The sequence below is a fragment of the Centruroides vittatus genome, unplaced genomic scaffold, assembly GCF_030686945.1.
Source record: "Centruroides vittatus isolate TY-2023 unplaced genomic scaffold, ASM3068694v2 contig_228, whole genome shotgun sequence".
Classification (NCBI taxonomy): Eukaryota; Metazoa; Arthropoda; class Arachnida; order Scorpiones; family Buthidae; genus Centruroides; species Centruroides vittatus.
Genome location: NW_027121421.1, coordinates 1 through 13,143, shown reverse-complemented (window position 1 = coordinate 13,143; position 13,143 = coordinate 1). Strand labels below are relative to the sequence as shown.

The following is a 13,143-nucleotide window of genomic DNA, read 5'->3' as shown; positions in this document are numbered from 1 at the left end:
AGAAAGGCTTTTGAAAGTGTTCACCATGTGTTCCTCTGGTGAATCCGGCAACTGTATGGTGTACTGGCAAACTTTTTCACTGTTTTCAAGACCTTATATTTGCATTCTAGTTGTTGTGTCAAGACTGAGGTTGGCTATACTGACTTTTTAAAAATTACAATAGGAGTTAGGCAGAGTTGTGTTCTGTCCCCTTTCCTCTTTCTTGTTGCTTTCGATTTTGTTTTGAGACAGGCAGATGAGCCTAGTGCGTGTATTACGGCCGGCATCCACTGGTCTAACTAAGATCATTTTAGATATTTGATTTTTGTTGTCGATAGTGCCCTATTGGAAATAAATGAGACAATGGTACAGCACGCCACAGCCACATTAATTCGGAATGCACAAAAAATTACCTTTACGATAAACACTGCAAAGTCGAAAATTAAGCGTGTATATAACACTGCCCAAACGCATGGAGTAATGCTGAAGCACAACGATTGGAAAAAGTCGAGAGTTTTACTCACTTGAGTTGTGTTATTTCCAACAATAATGAGAAAGAGGGGATCAAAAGTAACGCATTGGAAAGGAAGCGACTGTCTTCCGATAGACGTATAAGATCTGCTCTTCTCTTTCCATCTTTTTGAGAACGACATTTTTGTTGTTCTCCTCCATCGTGATTTCGTTAGCTATTTATGCTAGTGAATCTTGAAAAGGCTTCAGGAAACATCAGTTGAAGTCTAGATGCCTTCCACATTGATTATTGCAATGAATTCTGAAAATCCGATATTTAAATCATATCAACGATGAAGAGATCCACCAAAAAAGTAAGATGTGTAAACTTCATAACATTGTCGCTTGTAGAAGAATTAGACCAGCCGGCCAAATTTTTGTATAGAGAATAATAGGATTCCTAATGCAGTCGTGAATCAAATTTCCTCTGGTGAGAAACGATCATGCAGAGGCGCCATGTATATTTGGCATAAAACGTTTTCGAGAATTGAAGATCTTTCAGTTTCACGTTGGGGAAAGCACTAGCCCTTGTTTAAGATCAAAATTGATGTAAGATAATTGCTGCCAGTATGCTACTTAGCATTGGAAGAACTACTAATACTAGTACTACTACACATAAATATCATAATCCTTAACCAATTTACCTACAATTTTTTAAAATTAGTATGGGATGAAGATTAACAACATGAAGACAAATTAATTAATTATTGAAAAATGCATAAAAGACAGAAAGAATAACAGGAATAAAAAACAAAGCATGAAAAGCCGTTTCCATAGCAACAAGTATTACAATTTTCGTAAATGTCAACAGAAAATATACATCAGAATATAAAATCAATATTCCTATTCCTGTGGTCAATGATCCTTGAAGTATGGGAAAACCTATACGATACAGAGAATCTTGTAATTTCTCGTTTGGTGTTTCGCATCGTGACATGACATACGCATACGAAATGTGGGCAGGATAATTCACGCTAAATCCCACACACAGAATAAGACTCATCGTTGATATAATATCCAAGTTGACTCCCCAAAACGACATAAAACCTAATGTTTCTACCATTGTAGATACCACAGACAATGCAACAGTAATTGCAACTAATAAATTCGGTGCAAACAATAGAAAAATGGCTGTTATCAGTACAGCAGTAATCCAAAACAATTGTTGAATCATTTGTCCAATGATGATTCCTTGCTCGATAAGACCTGAGAAAATACAATGCACCAGAACAGGAATTTCGGATTCGTCAGCAATTTTCAATAAATCTCTTAATGTGTCTCTTTCTGAGTATGAAGAATTCAAATTTTTTCCCATAATAAAAAATCTACTGTATATAATATCACTATTGTTGCTGTTAAAGACGACATCATTAGACAGTGACCGCGCAGCTCGAATATTAAAGAACACATCGCGAAGTCCATCGATAAAGTCCTGCTTATTTGACATATTGTAACCTTGTAATGAAAATTTTGCGACGGGACTTTTCTGAAATTCTTTGTAGAATTTCAACCAAGACACAGTGAAATCTTCACCGGCAATATTTGGATGTTTCTCGAATTTTGTCAACAGACTTTCTATCGATTTTTGTACATTTATATCTGAGTAATCCAACGTTTCATTAACAATTATGTGAAACGGATATGAATAACTTCTAAAGTACTTTTGAGCAATTCTATAACCTTCTGTAATTAGAGAGTCTTTTGCAAATAAATGTTCATATTTAATACCATGTTCCATGTGAAGTGTGCCCCATATTCCGAATGATAAGTTAATGATGTAAATTAGAATGATACTTATCTTCACTACTGGATTAGAGATTATTTTTCCCAATGAATCTCTAAAACTTGCCATAGTAAATTCTTCTTCTTCGGCGTTATTATTCTGGTTATCTTCATCATCAGGTTCTAAAATGAAAAAGTTTAAAATTTAAATATGAACGAAAGCATACTGAACAATCAGAAATTTTATGTAAAATTAATTATTCTGTTGTTAGAAATTTTTAGTAGGTACTAAACTAATAGATTATGATTCAAGCTGGTATCTCTAAGTAGAATTCGTTGAAAATGAAGACGTAAGCCGATTCTGTGTAAACTGCAAAACAGGCATGTCAACGAAACGGCCCGCGACAACAATTTAATAATGCCATTTGTTTATTTATTTATTATCGTGATACCAAAGAAAATAAAGAAAATTGTTGAACTCAGTTATTATTGTTTTTATTTTTATTTTCATTTATTCATATTACTCAGAGATATTTACTTTATTTGATTCATTTTTGTGTTCAGTTTCTCGTGTACATTATATTTTTTCTATTTCTTGTTTTGAATTTCAAATTATAGTTCGTCTTGGCAAGATTATTTACTAAACAATTCTCACTATTTTACACATAAAATGCATATTTTCGCATATTAGTAAATTACAGTTTATCGTTTTATTTTCAGTATTGCCATCCTTATTTCCAGACTCGCTTTAGGCCTGTAAATTGGCCGAAAATGTTTATTCTGTAATTAAAGTCATTACTGAAAAACTACAAATGGTGTTTTTTCATTTTATTGCGAAATCTCGGGTTATTAAAAAAAATTTTCGAGTTGGCTACTTTTTGGCTACTTTTTAGGAAATTTTTGGTTACAAAATCTCAAAACATCTGGGCGACTGTCATACTCGAGACAAAAACTTGGCACTTAAGCAGTTTCAGTTTGACACCCTTGCTGTAGAAGGTAGCAGAAAACTGGTATTTGTTTCTTATTTAAATCAAAAAATTATTTCTTATTTTTTAACATTAAATAGTAATGAATAGAAACCAAAGTTATATTGTTATTACTTTTGTTTTGTAATAAACTAGTGCTGAGTGTGCATGCGCATTAAAGCTTTTATCTTAATGTGTTAGCCTATTATCATCATATCCTCATTATTTACACGTTTCTTTATGTTTGTGTATAACAGGAATTTTTTGTGTACGCGTGATGTAGAATAAGCATACTTATTTTTTAAAAATAATAATGCTTGCCGAAGTTTTAGACTTTTAATAACAATATCCAAAAAACTGAAGTGAATATGATTTAATTGGAATACATGTAACGAAGCTTATTGAAAAAGGCTAATTATGTGAATAACCGGAAAACGTTTTGATAAACACGTGGTATCCGAATCATATGATATGTTTCGTGCCACATGAAATTTTTTGACGTGCCTCTTCGAGCACCCATGAGAAAGGTTTTCCACTCTAGGTGTAGGCGATATTTTGTTCTTTCAGCGAAAAACGGAAACAGTTTACATTCGTTAGCGTTGTAGTACCAGAGCTAAGTGAAACTAAGAATATTTAAAAGCGGCAAAAAAATAATACCCATTATCAATACAGTACTATAATACGTAGCTTATTCTCTCAGACAAATTTGTCAGGGTTTAGTCTAATCTTTTTTTTTAGGTTTGGTGAGGTTCATCGTATTATGGAAATTTATTTGTATAATTGTCTAGGCAAATGAATCACATTATTGTAAGAGTTCTATGAAAGAAGTTGTTACTAAATTCACGTAGACATCTCTGTTGGCATGGCAGATAAACATGTCTCATACCCGTAGGTATAGCTATAATTAAAAGTTTATAACACGAAAACAGAGAAATACATAGAAAAACCCGTAATCATTTTAATGATAAAAATAACGAAAAATATTTCACCTTAGCATAACTACTCAGAAAAGTTGGTAAGAAATTATATATTAAATATTTGACAAACTGGATACTAATAATTTATAGCTATTCACCAGCTCGCTTTCACTTATTCATTTATTCACTGTATTGTAAACATTTTATCATTTTTTCGACATGTTATGATTTCTATTAAACCAGCATTTCTGATGGTAACGTGCGAATGATTATTTTTCTGTACATTTTCATTAATGTAAGATAATGTACAAAAAGAAAAGTAATAAAAACGTTTACAACTAATTTGGATATCGAGATCGAGAAACAAACTGTTCAAACTCAATGTCGAAAGCAATATCAATGTAATGAAAAAAGTGAAACGAAAATCGACCAAAAATAAATATCTGTTTGTAGTGTTCATGTTCTGCGTCGTGAAATTCTATGAAACTTCCTCGGATTCGTGTGAGTTTTACGAGTGTGCGCTTCTGCTCGTCATGTGGACATTGCTAGCGTGTCTAGTTAATAACTGACGAAAACGTCTACTAAGAAATACTGATTTTTTTCGGTTATTTGGTAAACTCATCGTATATGTTACTTGTTAGAATAAACATCTCAAACCACAAAAATTTATATCCAGCAAAATCAATGCACGATAAAATATAAATTTTATATTAATTACAACTTTGGAGTGTAATGCAAAAGACCATAAGAACATGAACATACTATATGTACTTCGGATCCGAGAACAAGAACTAACTACACTAAATTTACGTAACCAGAATTCAGATAACAGATATTATTTTGTAAAGTAAAAGTATTTTTCAAACTTCGTGTTATATATTTAGCATAAAATAACTAATTTAGTGAAACGTTATCTTTTTTGATAAATGAATTTCAACTTACCACATCTAACAACTTTACTGAAATGTAGATTCTTTTCTTCTCTGTATCCACTCATAGCCAAGCATCCTCCGAAAAATGTTATCTGATATACAAAATTCAAAAATACACAAGTTGCAGTATAATAACTGAATATTCGAATGAACGGAAAAGGAGCCATCATCCCGATGCAGTACGAAATGAAATTAGTTAGTGAAGTCAAAGTAATGGAAACTCCTGCTTCTCCATACGTTACTTCCATGCGTTTTTCAACTGAATCTTTGGGATCGGTGATTCTCCAACATGCTATTAATACGAAAGCATCATCTATCTCGGTCACTGAAATACATAAATAATTTTTAATATATAAGGAAGCGTTATCGCTAAGGTACGTTTGCAGCAACATTGATTTACTTACCAAGAACTAAAAATGGAATAGTGGTATTCCAGTAAGTGAATTCAACACCCGACGCAGCCATTAATCCAAAAGCCGACGATACAGCCATTCCAGCGTTGATGACACCTGCTAATCCTAGAAGAGGTTTGCTTCTCAGCCAGCTATTGCTCATATTGAGAAATATCGAAAGTAGAACCATAATTGCGATCACACCTCCAATTTTAGGTTTTGTTCTATCAAATTCTTTTCGAAACTCTTGTTCCATCTTTGTAACAGAAGTTGGAATTGCTTTCGTATACGTGAAATTATATTTTTGAATTGCGTCATAAACATGAGCCGACCATATTGAAAACAATTTGTTTTTTACTTCATTTTTATCATCAGTTCCATAAAATAACATAACGGCATTTACTTTATCAACAAAGTTCTGATTATCTTCAGAAACACCTCCTAAATTTATAAAATAGGCTTTAAAAGTGAAAGACAACAAATCTACATCCACAGGATACTTCAACTTTTTTCTTTTTTGTAGTATGGAATCAATTCCCACTTCTGATATCACTTCGATAATAGGATTTTGAAAGCATTTTTTGTGTATACGTGTGCAGAGATCTGTATATTGTATTGTCTTTCCATCAGATTCTAATTTTATATTTTGTATGATTTCGTCGACCAATTTCACTTCTGAAAGAATATTTTTTTCAAACATGTTTTCTTCGTTTTTTTCCAACAAGTATATTACCAGAGAATTTGGTAAATCGGGAATTCTTAGCTGATCAGAAAATTGAGATGAGTTATATGAGAATGTATTTTCTATGAATTTCTTCACGGTGAAAAGATTTCCTGTATCCGAAGTTATTATATCATTAAATGCCTTACTGGGTGTTAATGTTCTGATAAATATGGAGAGTGCAATTGACAGGATTATCGGTATAATGATAAAGAAATACGGATGCCGTCCAACCGTTTTTCCTAAAATTTTAAAAATATGGCAAAAAAGTTTTCTAACGCAATCCAGTTTCATTTTGCAGTTTGAACGTGTATTAGGAGATTATCTGAAAAAAAAGAGAAATCTGAACAGTTATGCAAGTTTAGTTCTTATTTTTATTATTTATCTGAAATTAACACACAATAACATTTTTCTAATATCCATTAAAGATAAGTGTCTAGTTAGCATTTTTTAAGGATGAAAACTCATATTTCGTTTACAGAATTTGTAATTATTAATATTTAATAATTAAAATATAAAAAACGTTTTTATGTCAGTGACAAGATTACAGATATATATGTGAAAATTCGAACCCGCCGGAATTAAATTGTTAATAATAAAATATTTTATTGCTTGGTTCCCACGGAGAAAATATGAATCAGTAAGAACAACATTTGAATAGTGCTGGTTGGTGAAACGAAGAAACGTGACCGAGACGATAAAAGGGCGACGAAAGCGGGAAAAGGGGCCGGTTACGTAGTGTCACTTAGACTGTGTGTTTGCGCCGACGTCCTGGAAAAAACCCGACGGCAAACAAGATTTACTTTGACCTAGAGGAAAACCGACCCGGATCACGAGGTATGACCCAAATTCATGTAAACTCTTTCTCCGCGGATCCGAACTTAGGCGTCCTTGACTCTCCTTTCTTGTAACAGTGGAGTTAGCATTAATAAAACGTTGTTGTTGTTATTATCAGTTATAATGTCAGTTATTCGATTATTGCCGCCGCTCTACCGTCAAGCCCATCCACTTCCTCCACTCGCGTGACGCGTAACGCGTAACCCATCCGAACCGCCATCTTGACGTTGGCAGGTCTCACTGACCTGTGAGCCGAAAAAAAGAGGAACGAGACTCTGTCCATCTCCCGGCGCACCCACATATATATATTGTATTTTTATAAGAAGAATGGAAGTATTAACTAGATTCTTCGGAGGATTACACGTTCAGTAACATACATACACATACAAACACACACACATACGTACAAGCATACATATCCACAGAAACGTTTTATCGTTATTTCATTACGTATTACAGTATCTTAAGACATCGAAATTTGCAAAAAATTTGCAAGTTCAAATTTCACACGTTTTCAATACTTCTTCGAGTTATATGTATAATAGCTGAAATAGTAAATCTATGCATAGAACGTTGTGCTAAGAAGACAAAACAAAATGTAAAATCAAAGGTATTTAACTTTTGAACATCTCAAAGTATAGATATATCATGCTTGCAAGAAAAGTATGTAATTTCTATCATTATAGTTTCCAGAACCACGTACGAAAAAATATATTGTCGAAGGCAAAAGTTATTAACTTATAATTAGGGCTGTGGAGTCGGTAGATTTTTACATGACTGCGACTCCGACTTTCACTAAAGGCGGACTTGTTAACAAAGTAAACTCTCGAACATTCTGACGTCATCACGTGACCTCAGAATATTAGTATCAATAAATATAAAGGAAAAGGAAGGAATAAAGTAAGGAAATGATCAGTCACATTAGTAATTGCCCAACATCACCCTACTGTAGTAGGAACATAAGTACTGTACCTTCACTTTAGTTAACAAACCTAACAGTCATGCTACTCCCTCTTATAGAGATGATATTTTAAAGCCCAAGACCAACACCCCTTGCCTAACCAAGGCTTCTATCAACACCTTGTTAGTATATGGCCAGGATGAGACCAAAGGTTCTGAGGTTACTAAACAGTTCATGAAAGAAAACATTAATCTAGCTAAACTTAAGGTAGGCCTAAAGGGTATTAAAAAAATAAGCCAAGGTGGTGTGGCAATTGACGTCTCAGCGAAGCAAAATATTGAAAAGCTGAAAATGGTATTACAGGAGAGAGCTCCTGACTTAAGAACCCAGGTACCTTCTAGAAGGAATCCTAGGATAAGAATTGGCTATGTTCCAGGACATATTTCCAAAGAAGACTTAATCGATGCTGTACTTAACCAGAACGAGGCAATCAACGCTAACTTCAACGAAAAAGGCTTCTGCAGAGAATTTACTGTACAGATGCAAATCAAGGGAAGGGACCCTGATACCATTGCACGGTTAATTGATGTTTCACCCAGGGTGAGAAAGTTATTAATTGTCCTAAAACGTATTAATATTGAGTGGGTGCGCTGTCCAGTCGCTGACCACTTCTCGATTATACAATGTTACAAATGCTGCAAATATAGCCATATTAGTAGCCAATGTAAGCAACAACACCCTATCTGTAGCCAATGCAGCGAACAACACCTCTTTAAGGAGTGTCCTAAGAAAAACAATGACGTTACCTGCACCAACTGTAAACAAAACAAAGATGGAAATTACGCTCACAATGCCTTCAACAAACAGTAGGAAGAAGAATGAAATCACAACTTATTTTTAGAACCAATTATGAGGAGTGATCCAGGAAAAATTCATATATACTGCAAATTAACCTGCAGGGGACTATCAACACCACCTCTTATCTTGGCACTGTTATAAATTAATATGACCTTGTCTTTATCCAAGAGCCGTATTGTGTGAAAAACAAGGTTGATTGCATTCCTCACTCTCACCTCATCATTTAGTCTAATAACTCTTACCTTTGGGCGGCCATTATTATTCCTAAAAACAATCTTCAAGTTTAATTTCATCAGCAAGTCAGCAATGACAAAATGGTATTGATTGACACTAAGCTGGGGAATCACCCAATCACATTTGGGAGTTTTTATTGTCGAAAAGGCAGCGATTACAACTCCATAGTTAAAAACCTAGACGAATCAATCAAGAAATTCCAACATGCTGAAATCATAATGGGCAGTGACTGAAATGCCCATTCTCTCACCTGGGGAAGAAATATGTTGGATGACAAAAGTAGGGCCTTTGAAGACCTTTTGGTGAGCAATGGCATGCTGTGCATCAATGATCCAAATTCTCCTCCTACCTTCCAGGGGCACAATGGTAGCTCCTGGATTGACATCCAAGATTTTATTGAACGTGCCAACCAAAATTTTTAGTATAACTTAATGACATTAATGCAGACAAATAAATCAACACATTGGGCTAAGGGTTTCCGATTTAATTAATTTATGAAAAACCGTTCTATTCACCAAATAGGGCGACTGCTGGCATTCAGCAGTCGCCCTATTAGCCAACATTTTGATTAATAAATTTGAAATTTTAGCAAGGAAAAGTTAATTCTGACTTGATTAAAAAACGAATTAAAGTTTGAGTAATAAAATATTTAAAATACAAAAAGCAAAGAAAACGTAAAAAATCATTTTATAGTCAAATGTTGATTATATAATTTGACAGGAAAAAATAAATCCCTGATGTGAATATTAAATGAATATGTAAAACGTGCTTGTGGTACTGTTGGCAATTAAACCAGTTATTGAAGAAGAAAGTGAGATTAATTAACATTTCTAACACTGAAATGATGTTTTAACTTTTGCAAATTTAGGAAAATAAATCATCTTTTATTTTCTCCTAAGTTTACAAAATTAGAGTACAAATTTTATTTAACATACAAGATACTACATGTTCAGTCCTAAGGTCAGAGTTCACTTCTTAGAATGACTGCGGGTGGTACTCTCCCCACCTGACTTCGGTGAGGTGAAGTGTCTGTTTTGCATGTTTGTAGAAGAGGGTCGCTATTTTGTATTTTATTTTGACTCGGTTCTCGAACCCCTGTCTACTTACAGATCTAAATTTTTTTTATGCGCAAATGATTCGAGCACCTAATACTCTGTGCCAAATATCAATTCTTGACATGTACTCCTTCATACCTCTAAGCTGGTAACGAAAACGGCAGTACGATTTAATAAACAAGACATAGTCTTGTCATTAAAAATGCATTCATATAATTTAGTAGACTGCATTAACACGAATAAATTATTCGAATTTTCGACTTTCGTGTTAGCCGCTTATATACAGTTTTTTTTATTATTATTATTATTTTTATTTTTAACCAAAGAAACGTTCATTAGAAATTTTCATAACAAAAGAATCGCAAAATTTTAAATACATTTTCATCTTACTGACTCTTTCGCAACTTTAAATGCATTCACGTAACAGCATAAAAATTATAAAAAATTTTAATGTACTTTATCGCTTTTCTTATTTAAAACGTATAATCGAGGTTATTATAGAATGGCGTCGTTTGCGTTATTAGTAATTCAGCTTATAATTTTAGAATTTATTGAAGTTATATATGGAAGGTTTTCTTCTACTGTAACAAAGTTTGCGCATAGATGAGTTAAGGTTTTTCGATTATCTCAACTAAATATTTATTACAGGAAATGAAGTAAAAAAAATTTTGTTTTTTACTTAATTATTCTTTAGTAAAATCTCAGTTTAATTATAAATAACTAAATTAAGTGTTTAAATTTACTTAAGTGTCAGATTGTGGTAGATTCGTAACCGGTTTTTAGTATATAAGCCTGTTTTATTGTGCATACAAGAATATCATATCGCATGACTAACCTTCAGATTTTGTCTTCCATTAAAGCAAAGTATATTTTTTTTTAAATTTTAACTATAATCGGTTTATATAATATTAATTATTCAATTGGGATTAAAATGATAGACAACACTTGATAGATACGTTAGTTATATGTATGAATATACAAATACTGTAAGCATCGCAAGTATCTCACCAATAGACGTATGTAACGTCTCACCTCTGCACTTCTTATTTTTCTTTAACAGTAGAGTCGTGCCGGTCATCTATTCAATTCAAAAATTTCCACCTTGTACAGAAAATATTTTAATTAAAATAACATGACTTTTTGTTTGCGTTGGACGTTACTATATAAATAATCAAGAGTCAAATGTATTGTATTAATACACTAAATTGACAAGAGTTACCTTTCTATTAACGAATTGTTTCAACGAATTCTTATATCATGGTATAACTGATTTATTGTATTCTTTAAAATTAATAGGAATCATAAAACAATATAAGAAAATCATACTAAAATGATTAAATACACGCATCGCATATAAATACATAAATTTTTGTTCAAATATTTTATAAATTTACTATGGATACGTGTTTAGAAATAATAGAAATAAAAAGTAATTTATACTTAAATAAATTGCACATATAAATAATAAATACAATATAAATATTTTAATACGAGCCTAATATTCATAAATTTGTGCTCTGTTGGGGAATCACCCGAGCTCCACTCTCAGCCTAAACTATGATAGAACTGTGTTCGCTAGCAGCGTTGCGTCTGTAGGCAAGTCGAGTTAGAAATACAGTAGAGCGTCGTTATCCAAAAGCTTTTCGCGTCAACCGAAAGCTTTTCAGTCGGTAAATTTAAGTTTCCGCTAGTACTGTGGCGCTGCAATATTTGGCTATGTCTTGGGCTACTCCAATATTACTTTAGTTGGTATGCGTTTTTAGCTGGCAGCACTGGAGCGAACATAATAGAGTACTTAACTTCCTCCCTCCGGAATGTTTTTATACACAGTAATTCTTCAGGGGTCCTTTGATATTTTTAAGTGCAAAAAAAGGGGTCGCGGACCGAAAAGTTTGAGAAACCCTGAGTTAATCAATCGGTTATTAAAGATATACCAAGTCACTTGACATACCTTAAACATCAATTTAATACTTATTTTTTGGAAGACTTTTCTGACTCTGAATGGATCTAGAATCCCTTTCAGTGTGTATTACCCAAAAATTTATCATTAAATTTAAGCGAAAAACTAAATGAGCTATTATCTGATGGAGAATTAAAATTTGCTTTCAAAGAGCTTGAATTAAGTAAGTTTTGGCTTAAAAATCGAAATGAATATCCAGAACTGTCTGATGCAGCTCTACAGATATTATTACCAGTTGCCACATCTTACATGTGCGAAATGAGATTTTTTTCAATTTCTCTACTTAAAATCTAAATATCGAAACAAATTAGCAATAACGCCACTATTATTAAAATCTCACAATATAGTATTACAGGTCTAACGGTTAGAGACAATACTGTATACACATTATTATTTGCAGATGATTTATTATTTATAGCTGACGGTTATGATTATTTAACATATATGAGCAAGAAGCTGAAAGAAGTAAACAGTAACTGGGGACTGAATATAAATATAGAAAAAACTAAATATATGGTGATTGGAACTGAAGACATACATGATTTAGTTTTGGAGAAAAATGAAAAAATTGAACTGATTCAAGAATGTGGTAAATTAAAATATTTAGGAACAAAAATAACTAATGATGGTCGATGAAAATTGAATTTAAGAACAGAATTAAGAAAAGACACTCTATGATAAGAATATTAGATGAAATCTTATTCAATAAACAAATCTTTAACACAACAAAAAGAAACATATATAAATCGGGACGTATTACGTTAATTAATGTAAGAATATACATTAGTTTTTAAAATATTGTTTATAAGAAGAAAAATTACATTCACCGTTTGTACAGAAAAAGGAAAACCAACTTCCTCTCTCATGCCTTATCTGTAATTCACAAGACTATATGACTGTTTACCCCTCTCTGCACTCGTCACATATGCCGTAGAAACCGCGGTTCCCCGTGATATGATTGGCATAAGAAGAATGATTCTCCGGGCATTCGGGCTGTTCGGGCAGAAAAGTAATATCCACACAACTCCGGGCACTTAACCCAAGAATAGACCTGTCATACGACCAGATATTAATTTGTGCGCTGCAAGTTCCTGCCAAGATTCTCGTCTCCCCACCGTTCTCTGCATATCAACATTTATCCGACGATGACAGAAAAAGAC

The 13,143-nt window shown here is 33.0% G+C and overlaps 1 protein-coding gene across 1 annotated transcript; it reads right to left on the bottom strand.

The window, feature by feature from the left end:
* Nucleotides 1–1,189: 1,189 nt before the first annotated feature.
* LOC136971038 (patched domain-containing protein 3-like) lies at nucleotides 1,190–11,101 on the bottom strand. Its single transcript, XM_067265529.1, has 4 exons — nucleotides 11,056–11,101; nucleotides 5,430–6,380; nucleotides 5,036–5,350; nucleotides 1,190–2,394 (listed from the first exon to the last, which is right to left on the bottom strand). Exons 1-4 carry the CDS (start codon nucleotides 11,099–11,101, stop codon nucleotides 1,190–1,192), a joined length of 2,517 nt encoding a protein of 838 aa, XP_067121630.1.
* Nucleotides 11,102–13,143: the final 2,042 nt, after the last annotated feature.

What these genes read in the sequence shown, in the direction of transcription:
- LOC136971038 (XM_067265529.1), bottom strand. Translation starts at nt 11,101, where the DNA reads ATGACCGGCACGACTCTACTGTTAAAGAAAAATAAGAAGTGCAGAG. An exon ending in GAAAAATAAGAAGTGCAGAG is followed by an intron (nt 6,381 to 11,055) that starts GTGAGACGTTAC and finishes TTAAAATTTTAG; the next exon opens with GAAAAACGGTTGGACGGCAT. An exon ending in TATTCCATTTTTAGTTCTTG is followed by an intron (nt 5,351 to 5,429) that starts GTAAGTAAATCA and finishes TATGTATTTCAG; the next exon opens with TGACCGAGATAGATGATGCT.